The sequence below is a fragment of the Coregonus lavaretus genome (assembly GCF_964263955.1).
Source record: "Coregonus lavaretus genome assembly, chromosome: 4".
Lineage (NCBI taxonomy): Eukaryota > Metazoa > Chordata > Actinopteri > Salmoniformes > Salmonidae > Coregonus > Coregonus lavaretus.
In genome coordinates, this window is record NC_139991.1 from 4,697,604 (window position 1) to 4,717,908 (window position 20,305).

The following is a 20,305-nucleotide window of genomic DNA, read 5'->3' on the forward strand; positions in this document are numbered from 1 at the left end:
ATTATACTCCTCCATCCTCTAGAGTGGGGTTGCATGGTTGCCATGGCTGGCCCGCCCTGGGGGAGGGAGGGAGTGGGGGGAGCTTCCTCACTACCCAAGGCTGCCTGCCTGCCTGCTTGCACTCTCTGATGAAACATCCTGCCTGAGCCTCCCTCTATGTCCTTGAGAAATGGACCCTTGTGTTGCTCTGTTAACAAATACACTAAATGATTACACTAGTAAAGAGCTAGTGATTGTTATAGTGTAGTGCAGCAGTAGTCAAGCTGTTGTTCATCTCATTTTTGTTTGCCTCGGTTATATACTTTGTCCTCTTCTGTTTAGCTATTGATTCTACTACCACCCCATAGGTTTGCTGAAGATTATACGTTATTCACTTCCTGGTTTTGGTTTGAATGACAGGACAGCAGTTATTTGGAAGTCAAGTAAGTCACTGTTAGACCAGCATGTACAGAGGAGTATGTAGGGCGGCAGGTAGCCTAGCGATTAAGAGAGTTGGGTTAGTAACCGAAAGGTCACTGGTTCAAATCCCTGAGCCGACTAGGTGAAAAATCTGTCGATGTGCCCAAATTGCTCCTGTAAGTCGCTCTGGATAAGCGTCTGCTAAAATGTAAATGTAGTGTCAATATGATTATCTATCATCTCAAAATGGGAGAGGGAACTACAGAGGTACTATAGGTCTGTAGGAAGACTAATCATCATTTTACTTTTACAGACTTCATTTTGTGAGTCCCTCTATTGTATGGTAACAACAGAACCAAAGACAGATACAGGGTTTAGTGTTGCATGTATTTTCCTGCCGCTCCATGTTGTGTTTATCTTTATGTATGTGTGTTTTTGTTGTCTTATGTTCCTGCCTCAACTCCCACGCAGGTCTGTGTGTGGGGAATAGTTAGTATAGTTACATGTTCTGGTATAGTGTTGAAGCCGGTTCAATGATAAGGGGTTGCTGTCTCTGTGTGTTTCAGAGCCCAAGATCAATGCGTCAGATCAGATCATCCTGCCCTCGGAGACCAAAGGGCCCCCTGTCACCCTGCAGTGTAACCTGACCAACGCCCACGAAGGCCAACAAGAGAGCTTCTGGATGAAGAATGGAGTGGAGATCGCAGACACACGGAATGAGCAGAAGAACACAGAGTACATGTTAGTCCTTATGTATTCTGTAGTTCTCTTGCTAGAGCATTCAACAAAGCCTTTCTAATTGTCACACAGACTATCAACACTAACACCAATCACCCTGAGATGGAAATAACAGCCATGTTGCCAAGTCCTTTAGTGAAAACATTGACACAGAGAAGACATCCAGACACAAACAGTTGTTGGGCAGCTCTATCCCTTGCAGGGCATAGCCATCAGAGCAGCCCCTGAGCTTAGAGCAGAGCAGCCAGCCCCTGTACTGCACAACACCCCCATAGACATCTCCCGCTACATGATGAGACCACTGGGCAGCTCCCTTCCTGTCACATTACATCTCAGTACTCAACTAATGGCTAACCCCAGAACAGACAGCCCCGTCCTAACCTCTCCTCTCTCCTGGCTGCCTAAAACACAGCACAGTGCTAACAATGTACTCTAAGGACTTCCACACAACATGCATCATTGGGTGATGTACAATGATAGACAACAGAATTAGAGAAAATGAGTATTGTCTTTGCATATACACTACCAGTCAAAAGTTTGGACACACCTACTCATTAAGGGTTTTTCTTTATTTTTACTATTTTTTACATTGTAGAATAATAGTGAAGACATCAAAACTATGAAATAACACATATGGAATCATGTAGTAACCAAAAAAGTGTTAAACAAATCAAAATATATTACATTTACATTTTAGTCATTTTGCAGACGCTCTTATCCAGAGCGACTTACAGTTAGTTAGTAATATATTTTTTATTTGAGATTCTTCAAATAGCCACCCTTTGCCTTGATGACAGCTTTGCACACTCTTGGCATTCTCTCAAGCAGTTTCATGAGGTAATCACCTGAAATGCATTTCAATTAACAGGCGTGCCTTGTTAAAAGTTAATTTGTGGAATTTCTTTCCTTCTTAATGCGTTTGAGCCAATCAGTTGTGTTGTGACAAGGTAGGGTGGGTATACAGAAGATAGCCCTATTTTGTAAAAGACCAAGCCAGTTTTGCGACTGCACTTGAAGTTTCTTCAAGTGCAGTCGCAAAAACCATCAAGCGCTATGATGAAACTGGCTCTCATGAGGACCGCCACAGGAATGGAAGACCCAGAGTTACCTCTGCTGCAGAGGATGAGTTCATTAGAGTTACCAGCCTCAGAAATTGCAGCCCAAATAAATGCTTCACAGAGTTCAAGTCACAGACACATCTCAACATCAACTGTTCAGAGGGGACTGTGTGAATCAGGCCTTCATGGTCGAATTCCTGCAAAGAAAGCACTACTGAAGGACACCAATAAGAAGAAGAGACCTGCTTGGGCCAAGAAACACGAGCAATGGACATTAGACCGGTGGAAATCCAAATTTGAGATTTTTAGTTCCAACCGCTGTGTCTTTGTGAGACGTGGTGTGGGTGAACGGATGATCTCCACATGTATAGTTCCCACCGTAAAGCATTGAGGAGGAGGTGTTATGGTGTGGGGGTGCTTTGCTGGTGACACTGTCTGTGATTTATTTTTAATTCAAGGCACACTTAACCAGCATGGCTGCCACAGCATTCTGCAGCGATACGCCATCCCATCTGGTTTGGGCTTAGTGGGACTATCATTTGTTTTTTTAACAGGACAATGACCCAACACACCTCCAGGCTGTGTAAGGGCAATTTTACCACCAAGGAGAGTGATGGAGTGCTGCATCAGATGACCTGGCCTCCACAATCCCCCGACCTCATCCCAATTGAGATGGTTTGGGATGAGTCGGACAGCAGAGTGAAGGAAAAGTAGCCAACAAGTGCTCAGCATATGTGGGAACTCCTTCAAGACTGTTGGAAAAGCATTCCAGGTGAAGTTGGTTGACAGAATGCCAAGAGTGTGAAAAGCTGTCATCAAGGCAAAGGGTGGCTATTTGAAGAATCTCAAATATAAAATATTTAATATTTTGATTTGTTTAACACTTGTTTGGTTACTACATGATTCCATACGTGTTATTTCATAGTTTTGATGTCTTCACTATTATTCTACAATGTAGAAAATAGTAAAAAATAAAGAAAAACCATTGAATGAGTAGGTGTGTCCAAACTTTTGACTGGTACTGTATGTTATTTTTGACTGAGCTCAAGTTATGGAGTAACTGATATTTTGTGGTTTGTTGCAGAATCAAGAAACCAAAGTCAGATGAGGCAGGGGAGTACATGTGTGTTTACACGTTTGAAATGGCTCCCAACGCCAACGCCACTATTGAGGTAAAAGGTAAGACTCCCCGACCACCAGATCTCACTCACGGTATAAACAAATGACAGATACACTGTTGATTTTTATAATTGGCCTCCACTTTAATCCATACTGTCATTTGACCCTCTGCCATACCTAAGAGGGAGATAAAGTTATCCTATGAGGGATTTGATGGATAACACAATCTAGAGCTACTTCCTGTGAACAGATCCCCTTCCAGTGACAGACGTTGAGATGTTGGTCCGGTGATGTGTTGTGGTGTTGACAGGCTGGCCTCTGGAGGCTGCTGCCACTCACTGAGAGGACAGGGCAGGACAGGCCAGCTGAAGGGCGGGACAAAGTCCTGTCTTCTCTGCTCTCTCTGTACACACGATTCACACAGACACGCCTTCCTTAAGGCTACTGTCTCCTCTGTACACACTGGTCTAACAGTGACTTACTTTATTTATTTTTATTAGACAGATTATTATTAAGATTATCAGTCATTTTGCACCAGTTACCACATATAATTGACACAGGACCAAGGGTATCGTATTTGTGTCGTATTTGTTCTATTTTTAAGGATAACCATGATGATAATTAGTGATAATGTGTCAAATAATGTCATTCATTTGAATTAGTGGCTTATTCTGTACCGTATATGTTGGATAACATCGTTTCACATTTGAAAGCACATATTCATAACTGTTAGGATCATTCATTGACGTGAAAGACGCTTATAGAAAAACTGACACCCTAGCGAGATAGAAGCTGACAGCTCACCCTTCAAGTGGAATAAGGGATTTTCCTCTGGGTGAGAAAGGACTTGCAAAACCCTGTTCTAGAGAAGCTTGCTTACACATACAGTGCTTAAGCCAATTTGCTGTGACATTGCTATGGTGGTGTATACTGAGCTTGCCATTGACTGTTATGCCTGCCGTCGCAGTATTAAGCGCTAGCAGCCTGCGTGGTTGGTTGGTTGCGTAACGCGGGTGATGACCGTGTATGCTCTGCAGCTCTGCTGCTTCCTCCAGCCAGAGAGATGACAGGCCTCATCTCCAATCAAACCTCAGCGTCCTGACCCTAGGGCCGTTTGAAGGGAGGCAGGCAGGCAGGGAGGCTTGCTGCCCCTGGCTGTTAGAGCATGCACAACACACCGTTTGCTGGACATACAAACACCATGGCAGCACTGCCTTTGAACATTATTGTTTACTGTCTGGAAGTATTAACTGAAGTGTTGACAGATGCTGTTAGTTGCATTTGGGATGGTTTGGAGGAAGCATGGACACGACAATTGTTTTTGAGATAGATTTAGATACTTCTGCAGGCTTTCCTGTTAATAGTTACAGTTAGGGACCGATTGAGGAATAGCCTCAATAAAAGCTACAGAGAATGATCATTCTAAACAGAAATCCATGATAGTTGTGACCAATTGCATCCAATTAGTCTTGCCCTGCCTTATACAAGGGAACTGAGTCCCATACCATTAAACCCATACTCGGTCGTACCACCAGGTCCCATACATTAAGCATGGTAGAGGGGCCCATGCAGGCCAGCCTGTGTGCTCTATGCTCCTGGCAGCTGAGCTCTGAGCTCCCCCCAGCTCCCTCCGGCTGCAGTGTCCTTGGCGCTCCCATCTCTCCAGCTCTCAGCTCAGAGCGAGGCAACAGATGGAGGCTTGTGTGATGGTGGTGTGGGATTAAGGCTCAGAATCCGCTCCCAGCCATTTGTAATGGCAGGACTTTATTGTCCACGATGATACAGTAAGCTGCTGTCCTGAGCATGCATATTTTGCACATCCCAATTATATTTGTATTTTTATATATCCAATTTTTTTGTGTGCTATTTACACATTTTTTAAAGAGATAATTCTACACGCCCTGTTGATTTAATCAAATCAATTATGCATTTTGCAGATCTAGATTTTTTTCAAATTCCTATTTTTATGTCAACCGCACAGTACAGGATAATGTGTCATATAATTCTTTATACCGTGGCATTGTTGAATATTTTTTCTGATTGGCTTGAAGGGCATTCTAGAGCGTGCATTATTTCCATATAACGCACAGTATATTTGCACGGTAGAATTCAATGGCTATAGTTCTTACATGTTCTATGTTTGAGCTGCTTTTGAAAGCAAAAGTCTAATTGAAAACATTATTGGCATTGTTTAATTTGATTTTCATAATAGCAAGCTGGGACTGATGGTTTGGTTAACTAAACTAGCAAGTCTGTTTGTTTGGTTACCAAGGCAACTACTGTCGCTATCTAGTAAACTTGCTAGCTCTTTCAGTGGATGTTGAACACATTTCTACCCGCAAATTAACACATTTCTAGCGGTAAATGTGTTAAATTATAGCCATGGTATAAAAGGGATAATCATCTCGGGGTTATGCATTCTCTGGAAAATAATGCAACTAAGTGGAAGGTTAGTTCCGCGTCTTTTCTAGAACGCATAGCCCCTCATTGATTATCCCTTACTAATTCCACATGATCATCACGTTTGAGCTCAAATGCTCTTTAAATTCAGTGGAGAGATGGGCGGTATCAAATACAGTAAATAGAAATCTGACTGTCTAATCACCTCTTCCAGAGAGACTACCAGAAGGTGTCTCATTCTCAATATCTTTCTGACACACAGACAGACACATCCACCCAGCAGCACTGTAGATCAGTAATCACACAAGCTGCTGGGGGTGTGAAATGGAAGATTTCTGCCTGTTTTGGCGCCACTCAGAGGGCAGTCAGTCTCCATGCTGTCAGTCAGTCACAGTGGAATTGAGCTGGGGATAACGAAGACGGAGATAAACGTGGCCCCTCCCCCACTAGCCAGAGAGCACGTGTGCACCATAATTACAGTAGGAAGGATGATGTCACTTTGAGCTCAAGCCACTGCTGCTCAATCATACTCCACGACAACGGCCGCCGCGCGCTGCAGAAAACGCTGCAGCACCAGGCCAGCCTCTCCCCTGATCCTGCTTAATTGCATGGAAGGAATTACCGTAATTTCAAGGATTAGCTAAAGGCTGTGACAGTTGTCTCTCGGCTCCAGAGCCGAGTTAAACTGAGGATTCTGTCTGAAAACCCAGGGTGTCGCTGGGTTGGAGAATCTCACCTTTGAGAAAGTCTCAGTCATATGTTTACTGGCGTCTATGAACTGAAACTCTGCATGATATGTAGGCCTACACCTTCAAAAGGCAGACCTGGAAGTAAGCAACAGCAAACCATGAGCTCTACCTTTTAAAGAAACTTGGCAATTGAATAAAACAGCTAAATGTGTCCCTGCCTCGATCACTGTGGTGATAAAGCACTGATTCCAGTGTAAGTCCATCTCCAGGGAAGTCAGTGCCTCACAGCTAAATCACAGAAAAATTCCCCAAATCCTTACTTAATTTACCATCACTTTCATGTTCATCTTAATGTTAGTTACCGTAATCAAAATGGGTCCCGACAGACTTGACTATATCATCTGACGTCTTGTTATTTAGAGAAGCCAACGAGGAACACCTTTGACACAAACATGGAACGTCTTGCATAAGATGTTTGAATTTTTATTCAAATGCATTTCACTCCCTTTTTCCCTTGTTTTAGCGGCACCTGAGATCACGGGCCACAAGCGCAGTGACAATAAGAATGAGGGGCAGAGTGCTCTGTTGTACTGTAAGTCTGTTGGCTACCCCTTTCCCATCTGGACGTGGCGTAAACTGGATGGCTCAAACTACATGGTACGTGTCCTCTTCCTCGGCTCTATATAACTCATGCTAGATCAGGGGTTCCCAATTTTTTTGCCCACGACCCCATTTTGATATCTGAAAATTCTCGTGACCCCAACCATGTGAAAATAATTGTAATTATGTAATTAACAGCCAATGTTTACGTTTTTATTTGGGGCTATGGCAGTCAATTGAAAAACATCCTAACAGTATTTCTGATTGTCTTCTCAACTCACCATCACATACTTTTAATGTGGGGCTATGACAGTCAATTGCAAATTAGTCTGACATAATGTACAGTACCAGTCAGAAGTTTGGACACACCTACTCATGCAAGGGTTTTTCTTTATTTTTACTATTTTCTACATTGTAGAATAATAGTGAAGACATCAAAACTATGAAAGAACACATATGGAATCATGTAGTAACCAAAAAAGTGTTCAAATCAATATTTATTTTATATTTGAGATTCTTTAAAGGTGCCACCCTTTGCCTTGATGACAGCTTTGCACACTCTTTGGCATTCTCTCAACCAGCTTCATGAGGAATGCTTTTCCAACAGTCTTGAAGGAGTTCCCACATATGCTGAGCACTTGTTGGCTGCTTTTCCTTCACTCTGTGGTCCGACTCATCCCAAACCATCTCAATTTGGTTGAAGTCGGGTGATTGTGGAGGCCAGGTAATTTGATGCAGCACTCCATCACTCTCCTTCTTGGTCAAATAGCCATTACACAGCCTGGAGGTGTGTATTGGGTCATTGTCCTTTTGAAAAACAAATGATTGTCCCACTAAGCGCAAACCAGATGGCGCAGTGGTCTAAGGCACTGCATCGCAGTGCTAGCTGTGCCACTAGATATCCTGGTTCGAGTCCAGGCTCTGTCGCAGCCGGCCGCGATCGGGAGACCCATGAGCGGCGCACAATTGGTCCAGCGTCGTCCAAGGTAGGGGAGTGTTTGGCCGGCAGGGATGTGGGTTCGTTTCCCACGGACATTTCCTCTCTCAATGTGAAAAAATCTTTCCAACACTCCCCCTCGATAACCACCAAGCCTTGGTGTGAAATAGAACATTGTCATGCTCTGATCCCATATCTCCACATAGTTTTGCGTGCAGTGGATGTGGTTTGATGTATACTGAACAAAAATATAAACGCAACATGTAAATTGTTGGTCCCATGTTTCATGAGCTGAAATAAGACCCCAGAAAATGTCCATATACGCACAAAAAGTGTACTTTTCTCAAATGTTGTGCACATATTTGTTTACGTCCCTGTTAGTGAGCATTTCCCCTTTGCCAAGATAATCCATCCACCTGACAGGTGTGGCATATCAAGAAGCTGATTAAACAGCATGATCATTACACAGGTGCACCTTGTGCTGGGGACAATAAAAGGCCACTCTAGAATGTGCAGTTGTCACACAACATAATGCCACAGATGTCTCAAGTTTTGAAGGAGCGTGCAATTGGCATGCTGACTGCAGGAATGTCCACCAGAGCTGTTGCCAGATAATTTAATGTTCATTTCTCTACCATAAGCCGCCTCTAACGTCGTTTAAGAGAATTTGGCAGTACGTCCAATCGGCCTCACAACCGCAGACCACTTGTAACCACGCCAGCCCAGGACCTCCACATCTGGCTTCTTCACCTGCGGGATCGTCTGAGACCAGCCAACCGGACAGCTGATGAAACTGAGGAGTATTTCTGTCTGTAATAAAGCCATTTTGTGGGGAAAAACGTATTCTGATTGGCTGGGCCTGGCTCCCAAGTGGGTGGGCCTATGCCCTCCCAGGCCCACCCATGGCTGCACCCCTGCCCAGTCATGTGAAATCCATAGATTTAATTGACTGATTTCCTTATATGAACTGTAACTCAGTAAAATTGTTGCATGTTGCGTGTATATTTTTGTTCAGCATAGTTTACAATCAAAGTTACCCGCTGCAGTATATCTCAGAGTTCTGTGTTAAGCTCTTTTGCCGCCAGTTGCTCTCGGTGTATCATACAATGCGTCCATATGGTAGAGGGAGACACATTAATAACCAGAGTGCATAGGCCTACCTGATAGATGGAGACCCATCTGTGCAAAAGCCCACCATTTGATCCCATGGAATCTGTTTTTCGTCAATATAGCCACACAGCACACTGAACATTCCCTGTGCAGTTTCATGCTCGGGAATCGAGAGACAGAACAATATGTACGCGTGAATAGCATCCCCCGACATGTATTGCGAACAAAAGGCATGCATGGGCATCACAGCCCTCACAGCTAGTGTCCATTTTGAGAGCATTAGCTAGGGAGTTTTTGAGTCGTTCAGTCAGTACTCTCTTGATTGCTAGCAAAAGCATAAATCCTTTAACAGTGTTATCTGACAAAGGTATTGATGTGAGTTTCTGTGCCTCTGCCTCCCCACACATTGTTTTCACCATATCAATTGCCTCCGGTAATATCAGAGTACCTGCAATAGTGTGTGCTTTCATAGCGTAGCGGGCCTAGTCATTCACCGTCGGAATGATTCAAGTGCAACGGTCAAGTGCGGCCTTTTCCCATGATCTAAGGGCGCTCTCTGGTTGAATTTTAGATTTGAATAATTTTCATTTAGATTTTTAAGGTTAACCACATTACAATGATTTTGAGATACGAAGATGATATTCTAATATGTATATATATATCTTTGGGAAATATATATATTTTTTTTGTTAATTCTCCCACGACCCTATTTTCATATCAGGTGACGCTCACGACCCCGCATGGTGTATAACTTAATGTGATCACTGTCTGGTATGTGATCGTAAAATTGTCTGTAACATATAAATAATTGATATGCTAAATTACCCTCCTCTAGGAAATCGACAACTCCTCTGGCCGCTTCTTCATCACCAACAAAGAGAACTACACAGAGCTGAACATCGTCAACCTGAACCGCACCTCGGACCCTGGTGAATACCAGTGCAACGCTACCAACCACATTGGCACCAAGTCCGTGTCGTCCATCCTGCGGGTGCGCAGCCACCTGGCACCCCTCTGGCCCTTCCTGGGGGTGCTAGCGGAGATCATCATCCTGGTAGTCATCATCGTAGTGTACGAAAAACGCAAGAGGCCAGACGATGTGTTGGACGGTAAGACAACATTAAATATAGTGTGAATATAGTATTATATTGTATCTCTTTGGGGAGAAAGACAACCTCTCGCCATGTTGTCATCGTCAGGCCTGTTTGATTATTATACTTGTCAGCGTTACTGGATGCTGTCATTGAAATGACTGTACAGTACATTACCTTAACAGGAAAAAGGGTTCTCGATCTCACCTTAAAGAGACCAGCATGCTAACAGCGGCAGGGGAGTATGTACTGTTTCCAGCAGTGCTTGTGGCCATGGGGTAAAATCAGGGAGGGAGAGGGAATTATTTACATTTACGTCATTTAGCAGACGCTCTTATCGACTTACAAATTGGTGCATTCACCTTATAGCCAGTGGGATAACCACTTGACAATATTTTTATTTATTTTTTATTTTTTGGGGTGTGGGGTAAGGGGGGGTAGAAGGATTACTTTATCCTATCCCAGGTATTCCTTAAAGAGGTGGGGTTTCAAGTGTCTCCGGAAGGTGGTGAGTGACTCCTCTGTCCTGGCGTCGTGAGGGAATTATGACCCAGTAAATTGGCTGCTGCTCCTGGAACAATACAAAGACATTCTCACAATGATTGAAATATCTGATTACGGGGCTGCACTCGGCTAGAAGTTCAACAGCCATCAAGAACCAATTGAAACAGGGTTAATTTACCATCACCACACACTTTACACTGTTACCAAGTGAACATGTTGCGGAGGCTATAGACACGGTGCTGAATATTAATGACGCTGACTCTGCTGTGTTAGCAGTAGCAGTGGAGACCCACTGTGAATAATTGACCTCTGTCGGGGGACACGCTCCCTGGACGCTCCGTCAGTACTGAGAAGGGAGACAGAGACACCGCTGCCTGCCACAAAGCGCAGCGCCACACATTAGCTGCATGATAATATGACCTTTAGAGATGCTCCACATTAGGAAACCAGGAGGGGGTCCACAGCTAACCTTTTAAATGAAAGAGTTGAAGTGCCGTTGCGGTCTCGCTAATGATGATAACCAGGGACCATTTTATCACCCATCTGGAGAACTGATGAATTCATTTCATTGACAATAACTTGAGACAGGGAATCAGGGGAAGTTTGATGGGTTATTTTGGCTTTGCCCTACAAGTTCTGCCTATGGCTGAGGGCAGGGGCGGTGTGTTCAATAGGGCGATATGGGCGACGCACTGCCAAACGGGAAAAGGAAGGGATTTTTTTTCTAATCAATTATATCACGGCAACAGTAGTTATCAGTGTTCTAATCTGATCTGACTGCCACTAAATGTCAAATCAGGCTAAAGTCGTGCTTCAAATGGCCCCGCCCGTTTTTGGGGCGATTTCAGTCATGTTGAAAATCGCCCAGAAGTCTGTCATAGACTCCCATGTAAAATCTATTTTTTTCAAATTTCAAAGCTTTCAATACAATCTCTATGGGTGTCTGTGGGCTTGCACTTACGCGCTTTCGTCATACGTGACGTAACCATGAACGTAACTAAGAAAATAGCGGCTAGCAGCGTCTCTGTTGCGACCTGCAGTGTGGCGTTATCTTATGTTTTTAATTTGTACACTTAGTGGCGTTATTTTATGTTTTTAATTTGTACACTTAGTTTACAAACATTCTGCCAACCATGGATTTCCAGTGGTGGGTTTTGGACTGATCTTGTTGATCGTGTACATACCCGCTACGAACGGACTAAATAATGAAAACGCTGCTGGCAGCGGAATCCAATACAGCTGGGAGACTTGGCTGGATGACAGAGTCCCGGACAGAGAAGTGGAGCCGGCCGGCTTCACCCTGGTCAGAGCGGACCGCGATCTGACACAGTCACAGGGAAAATCGATCCTGGTAAGAGAGCGACTCTGTACCCCCGACATTGAACTGCTTTCTGTGTCACTGCGACCTTACTATCTGCCCCGTGAGTTCCCCCAATTGTTTGTTACCGTTGTGTACTGTTGATAATCACAAGTTTACTGGAGAACTGAGACCAAGTAGAGACTTTGGACAGGGTGGATATGGTATAATAAAGGCAGTTTATTCAGAGGTAAAGATATCTGGAATCGCGTGCACGGACTCGTTCGTCAAACTCTTAGGGAGCTATCTGAAGAGAGCCCCGAAAACATTGTGTGCAGACATTTTATACAATAAATGATGTAGGTTGAATCTAGTAGTTCTGATCTTCTGATTGGTCCTGATGAGTTGGGCGAGGTCCCCTCCACTGTTGCATTGGCTCTGAGTCGGGTTCTCTGTCTTCAAATGTTCAGCCTAAAGAGAGGGGATTTTTGTGTGTGTGTGTGTGTGTGTTTAACAGTGATGATGTGTGTGTGTGTGTTATCAGTGATGATGTGTGTGTGTGTGTGTGTGTGTGTCCTCAGAGCAAGAACTCGTGAGTTGGAAGAACTGAGAGACCTATGGCGTGGGTGTTGTCCTTGGCCACCTGCTGACAAGGCTGACAAGATAGGACTCTTTTGTCCATTGTTATAGGATAGGAACAGCATTGATTGAAAACAAACGCCCAACACAAAATGGGTCATGCACAAGATTTTAGTCAGACCAAGCTATAACATTATATATTTACTACGACAGTACATTCAACCAAAAGCTAATATAACAAAGGCATCAGAGATTATTTATAATCTGTCACAGAAACTGGAATCCATCTCCCCAGATCAGTCAATAAATGCTTCTGGTATTGACTTATATGCTGCCCCTGTCTTCATGTTGTTGCTGGACATATCTTTTTTAAAATGTGTGTAGGTCACCTAAATCATCAGAAAAATTGCCCCTCCTGAGAATTTTTTCAGGAGCCGCCACTGGCTGAGGGCTTAACGTAGAGAATCTAAAATCCCTGTTACCCTACTCCAATCAAAGCCTGTCACACCCACAGGTAAGTTATTCTCAAAGAAGCCTACGTTGGTAACTACTAACTAGTTACTACTTTTACAGAGTAATATCTGTTAATTTTTCAAACAGTCTAATAACATAACTACTCAATAACATACAATAATATAAACTGTTAATATAAACTGTTAAACCTAGATTTAAAAGTGTCAAAGTCAAACAAAGGCTTAATCATTTGAGTTTAGAGTCAAACAAAATCATTTGAGTGTAGAGTCAAAGCCAAAAAGGCCGTTGAGGCTTCACCCGCCTATGGTTCTATCAACTTTATTCAGGATATCAGCAAGATATGAATTAATTGGTTACTATGACTTCTTTCCCCCTCTCTCCAAATGGCATCATTATCTAAATGGTTGGTAAGTGAGAGATCTTGCATGTTTTCAGAGAATGATTTTTTATTTGATCCGTTTCTACTACAGTCCATCCAGACCACGATGTCAACACCTGTTCATCCGATTATTGGACTACAAGTTGTTTGGTGTCTTTGTATAGACACTATATATGTTGAAATTATGTATTTACTCCATTCGTATTCATTTCAATTTAGAGGGGCCAACGCAGTTTGACATGTTTTCTCCTGTATAGGTGGTGGTCTCTGATGTTTAAAACATATTGCTATCAGCCTACTGAAATGCACTGCTACGTCCTGTTTATAACTGTATACATTTTATACAAGTCTTCTTCACTTGTCTTCTATAGGAGTGTTAAATCACTTAAACCGCCACACACACACACGAGGAGAGATAGTATGCACTCTAGGTTCCCCAAGGCATTGATATCCTGTAGATGCTATCTGAAAAGAAAAGACAGGGTAGATTAAAAAGATAAATTATGCATACTTCTATTTCTGAAGTCTGAATTGTGTATGCACTGTATAATCCTCCCCATTATGGTTTCAGCGTTAAATATGTCAGTAAATTTGTTACACTACTAAACAGAAATAATGCAAATTCACCAATAAAGTAAGCATTGGCTTTGTGTACAGTGTAAAGACAGTGTAGTGCTTTGACAAACACCAACCTATCTCCTGCACCTGTAGGCAAGGCCTCTAGTTTGGCAAGGGTTTATCTACAGGAGGAGGGGGAGAGAGAGAGGGAGAGAGAAACTTGCTTTGGTGTTGGCAACAGAGTGACCCCCCCCCCCCCCCCCCCAACAAGTAGATGAAGGTAGATTATCTGCCATGGTCATATCAACCGAATCAGAGATGCAGCACACTCTGCATCACTTGTGCCGATGGCCAGCTCTGAAATCTCCTTTTAGTATCCTCTATCCCCAAGAGCTTTGTTATATGTAGGTGTACATCTTCATGATGGCTAAATTGTGTATCAATACTGATAATGCACTACTAAGTGATCCGAAGCAAAGGTAGAGATTTTTTGTAGAGCAAATTAATTTAAAGAACCTGTTGTGAGGGTTCCACTTTCTTTTACTGTGTGGGATCATTAGGGAACAACCAGGAAAGATTATATTATGCAAAATGTAGGGCGGCAGGTAGCCTAGCGGTTAAGAGCGTCGAGCCAATAACCAAAAGGTCGCTGGTTCGAATCCCCGAACCGACTAGGTGAAAAGTCACTCTGGATAAGAGCATCTGCTAAATGACTAAACTGTAAAAATGTAATGCAGAGCTTATCAACCCATTGGCATACAGGAAGAACTTGCTGAATACATTGATATTACCCTGGCTATACTCTTAATATTCTCCACACTGTAAAAGTCAGTGTTTTTGTTTGTTTGCAATTTCATGACTTGAATCACATATTCGACACATTCTCTTTGCCCGACTGGATAACTCTGCACCCAGGGGCTAGTTGTGAGTGAACTCAGATGGTAGTGTAGGGGTGGAAAAAGGTGGGGATTGGGCACGCACGAACAGATGTGCCCCCTCTGTCCCCAAGACTGTCTCACATGCAGCCATGCTGTCCCATCTCACATTGTGACCACCATACCCCCATTTAACTGCCAATGGCATGCTGCTGCTCTCTGGGCCCGTATTCATAAAGCGTCTCATAGTTTAGTGCTGATCTAGGATCAGGTCCCCCGTCTTTATATAATCTTACGGATTATGATCTAAAAGGCAAAATTGATTCTATATCAGCACTTCTACTCTGAAATGGGTTATGAATACGTGCCCCAGATCTCTGGTTGCATGCTACTGAACACACTTACACTCTCCATGTTTACTATACTGACCTACTGACCCATTCCTTCTCGTGTGTGGTCAAAAACATGCCACCGTGGCACCTTGAAAGAGTGGTTATCTATACTAACTAGCTAATCACTCTAATGTGCGATGATGTCCACTCACACTGCATGCTGCTGTGTAATTCAACTCTACACTAAAAACGCTATTCTACTAAAACATATTTTTTTGCTCCTTCATGTACACGTAAATCCTGCTTACACAACTCAGAGCTTTTATTGTCAGACTCAGTCAAATAAAAAATGCAAACCTACAGACGTCAAATAGTTAACTTTAGGCCTCCCGAGTTGCGCAGTGGTTTATGGCACTGCATTGCAGTGCTAGCTGTGCCACTAGAGATCCTGGTTGGAGTCCAGGCTGTCGTTGGGCGGCGTACAATTGGCCCAGCGTCGTCCAGGTTAGGGGAGGGTTTGGCCGGCAGGGGTATTCTTGTCCCATCGCGCACTAGCGACTCCTGTGCACGCTGACACGGTCATTGATGCGGCTGGCATCCGGGTTAAGCGGGCAGTGCGGCTCAGCTGGGTTGTGTTTCGGAGGAAGCACGGCTCTCGACCTTTGCCTCTCCCAAGTCCGTACGGGAGTTGCAGCGATGGGACAAGACTGTAACTACCAATTGGGGAGAAAAAGGGGCAAAATAAAAATGTTTCTACTTTATTCCTATAACTTCTGTATTCTGTAATGACAACTGGAACTTGGTAACAACCCATGCAAAAGACCCATACTGTGGGATCCACAAGTGAACTCGAAGAAAACCTGAACATTTAAAATGTTAACATCAGTTGCAAATTTGCAATACTTCACACTGACGTGATGTGACTGCATTTTAAACTGCTACAGTCATGTAACAATCATGTAATTTAATCCATTTGATATTTCATTACAGTTAAGATGTCAACATCTGCATTTGAATGAAAATATGGGAGCAGTGTGTTGGCCACTTCTGAGGGATGACCATGTTGTCTAATATTCCATTGTTTCTGTGCTCTTTCCCCTCTTCTCTCCCCTCATGATGAAGATGATGAGCCAGCCGCACCAACGTAAGTATCTGATAAATATTCCATTCTCTCGAGACTACAACAAATACACACACACACACACACACACATACATATACATACAGTGGGGGAAAAAAGTACTTGATCCCCTGCTGATTTTGTACATTTGCCCACTGACAAAGACATGATCAGTCTATAATTTTAATGGTAGGTTTATTTGAACAGTGAGAGACAGAATAACAACAAGAAAATCCAGAAAAACGCATGTCAAATAATAAGTATTTGACCCCTCTGCAAAACATGACTTAGTACTTGGTGGCAAAACCCTTGTTGGCAATCACAAAGGTCAGACGTTTCTTGTAGTTGGCCACCAGGTTTGCACACATCTCAGGAGGGATTTTGTTCCACTCCTCTTTGCAGATCTTCTCCAAGTCATTAAGGTTTCGAGGCTGACGTTTGGCAACTCGAACCTTCAGCTCCCTCCACAGATTTTCTATGGGATTAAGGTCTGGAGACTGGCTAGGCCACTACAGGACCTTAATGTGCTTCTTCTTGAGCCACTCCTTTGTTGCCTTGGCCATGTGTTTTGGGTCATTGTCATGCTGGAATACCCACCCACGACCCATTTTCAATGCCCTGGCTGAGGGAAGGAGGTTCTCACCCAAGATTTGACAGTACATGGCCCCATCCATCGTCCCTTTGATGCGGTGAAATTGTCCTGTCCCCTTAGCAGAAAAACACCCCCAAAGCATAATGTTTCCACCTCCATGTTTGACGGTGGGGATGGTGTTCTTGGGGTCATAGGCAGCATTCCTCCTCCTCCAAACACGGCGAGTTGAGTTGATGCCAAAGAGCTCCATTTTGATCTCATCTGACCACAACACTTTCACCCAGTTCTCCTCTGAATCATTCAGATATTAATTGGCAAACTTCAGACGGCCCTGTATATGCTTTCTTGAGCAGGGGGACCTTGCGGGCGCTGCAGGATTTCAGTCCTTCACGGCATAGTGTGTTACCAATTGTTTTCTTGGTGACTATGGTCCCAGCTGCCTTGAGATCATTGACAAGATCCTCCCGTGTAGTTCTGGGCTGATTCCTCACCGTTCTCATGATCATTGCAACTCCACGAGGTGAGATCTTGCATGGAGCCCCAGGCCGAGCGAGATTGACAGTTCTTTTGTGTTTCTTCCATTTGAGAATAATCGCACCAACTGTTGTCACCTTCTCACCAAGCTGCTTGGTGATGGTCTTGTAGCCCATTCCAGCCTTGTGTAGGTCTACAATCTTGTCCCTGACATCCTTGGAGAGCTCTTTGGTCTTGGCCATGGTGGAGAGTTTGGAATCTGATTGATTGATTGCTTCTGTGGACAGGTGTCTTTTATACAGGTAACAAACTGAGATTAGGAGCACTCCCTTTAAGAGTGTGCTCCTAATCTCAGCTCGTTAGCTGTATAAAAGACACCTGGGAGCCAGAACTCTTTCTGATTGAGAGGGGGTCAAATACTTATTTCCTTCATTAAAATGCAAATCAATTTATAACATTTTTGACATGCGTTTTTCTGGATTTTTTTGTTGTTGTTCTGTCTCTCACTGTTCAAATAAACCTACCATTAAAATTATAGACTGATCATTTCTTTGTCAGTGGGCAAACGTACAAAATCAGCAGGGGATCAAATACTTTTTTCCCACACTGTATATATATATATATATATATCCAGGCTCTGTCGTAGCCGGCCGCGACCGGGAGACCCATGGGGCGGCGCATAATTGGCCCAGCGTCGTCCAGGGTAGGGGAGGGAATGGCCGGCAGGGATGTAGCTCAGTTGGTAGATCATGGCGTTTGCAACGCCAGGGTTGTGGGTTCGATTCCCATGGGGGGCCAGTATGATAAATATAAAATAATCTATGCACTAACTGTAAGTCGCTCTGGATAAGAGCGTCTGCTAAATGACTAAAATGTCAAATGTAAATGTATACACACACATACAGTGGGGAGTATTTGATACACTGCCGATTTTGCAGGTTTTCCTACTTACAAAGCATGTAGAGGTCTGTAATTGTTATCATAGGTACACTTCAACTGTGAGAGACTGAATCTAAAACAAAAATCCAGAAAATCATTGTATGATTTTTAAGTAATTAATTTGCATTTTATTGCATGACATAAGTATTTGATCACCTACCAACCAGTAAGAATTCCGGCTCTCACAGACCTGTTAGTTTTTCTTTAAGAAGCCCTCCTGTTCTCCACTCATTACCTGTATTAACTGCACCTGTTTAAACTCGTTACCTGTATAAAAGACACCTGTCCACACACTCAATCAAACAGACTCCAACCTCTCCACAATGGCCAAGACCAGAGAGCTGTGTAAGGACATCAGGGATAAAATTGTAGACCTGCACAAGGCTGGGATGGGCTACAGGACAATAGGCAAGTAGCTTGGTGAGAAGGCAACAACTGTTGGTGCAATTATTAGAAAATGGAAGAAGTTCAAGATGACGGTCAATCATCCTCGGTCTGGGGGTCCATGCAAGATCTCACCTCGTGGGGCATCAATGATCATGAGGAAGGTGAGGGATCAGCCCAGAACTACACGGCAGGACCTGGTCAATGACCTGAAGAGAGCTGGGACCACAGTCTCAAAGAAAACCATTAGTAACACACTACGCCGTCATGGATTAAAATCCTGCAGCGCACGCAAGGTCCCCCTGCTCAAGCCAGCGCATGTCCAGGCCGGTCTGAAGTTTGCCAATGACCATCTCGATGATCCAGAGGAGGAATGGGAGAAGGTCATGTGGTCTGATGAGACAAAAATATAGCTTTTTGGTCTAAACTCCACTCGCCGTGTTTGGAGGAAGAAGAAGGATGAGTACAACCCCAAGAACACCATCCCAACCGTGAAGCATGGAGGTGGAAACATCATTCTTTGGGGATGCTTTTCTGCAAAGGGGACAGGACGACTGCACCGTATTGAGGGGAGGATGGATGGGGCCATGTATCGAGAGATCTTGGCCAACAACCTCCTTCCCTCAGTAAGAGCATTGAAGATGGGTCGTGGCTGGGTCTTCCAGCATGACAACGACCCGAAACACACAACCTGGGCAACTAAGGAGTGGCTCCGTAAGAAGCATCTCAAGGTCGTGGAGTGGCCTAGCCAGTCTCCAGACCTGAACCCAATAGAAAATATTTGGAGGGAGCTGAAAGTCCGTATTGCCAGCGACAGCCCCGAAACCTGAAGGATCTGGAGAAGGTCTGTATGGAGGAGTGGGCCAAAATCCCTGCTGCAGTGTGTGCAAACCTGGTCAAGACCTACAGGAAACGTATGATCTCTGTAATTGCAAACAAAGGTTTCTGTACCAAATATTAAGTTCTGCTTTTCTGATGTATCAAATACTTATGTCATGCCATAAAATGCAAATTAATTACTTAAAAATCATACAATGTGATATATACATACATATATACAGTGGGGAGAACAAGTATTTGATACACTGCCGATTTTGCAGGTTTTCCTACTTACAAAGCATGTAGAGGTCTGTAATTTTTATCATAGGTACACTTCAACTGTGAGAGACTGAATCTAAAACAAAAATCCAGAAAATCACGTTGTATGATTTAAGTAATTAATTTGCATTTTATTGCATGACATAAGTATTTGATACATCAGAAAAGCAGAACTTAATATTTGGTATAGAAACCTTTGTTTGCAATTACAGAGATCATACGTTTCCTGTAGGTCTTGACCAGGTTTGCACACACTGCAGCAGGGATTTTGGCCCACTCCTCTATACAGACCTTCTCCAGATCCTTCAGGTTTCGGGGCTGTCGCTGGCAATACGGACTTTCAGCTCCCTCCAAAGATTTTCTATTGGGTTCAGGTCTGGAGACTGGCTAGGCCACTCCAGGACCCTGAGATGCTTCTTACGGAGCCACTCCTTGGCTGGCTTGAGCTGGCTTGAGCAGGGGGACCTTGCGTGCACTGCAGGATTTTAATCCATGACGGCGTAGTGTGTTACTAATGGTTTTCTTTGAGACTGTGGTCCCAGCTCTCTTCAGGTCATTG

At 43.7% G+C, this 20,305-nt stretch overlaps 1 protein-coding gene across 1 annotated transcript in view; it reads left to right on the forward strand.

The window, feature by feature from the left end:
- Positions 1-20,305, forward strand: part of LOC311127757 (neuroplastin-like) — a 33,850-nt gene that overhangs the window by 11,507 nt on the left and 2,038 nt on the right. Inside the window, exons 3-7 of the mRNA XM_084159630.1 lie at positions 966-1,140; positions 3,280-3,374; positions 6,927-7,060; positions 9,886-10,159; positions 16,262-16,283. Coding sequence (XP_084015756.1) covers positions 966-1,140; positions 3,280-3,374; positions 6,927-7,060; positions 9,886-10,159; positions 16,262-16,283 — 700 coding nt within the window. The remainder of the gene's footprint in view (positions 1-965; positions 1,141-3,279; positions 3,375-6,926; positions 7,061-9,885; positions 10,160-16,261; positions 16,284-20,305) is intronic.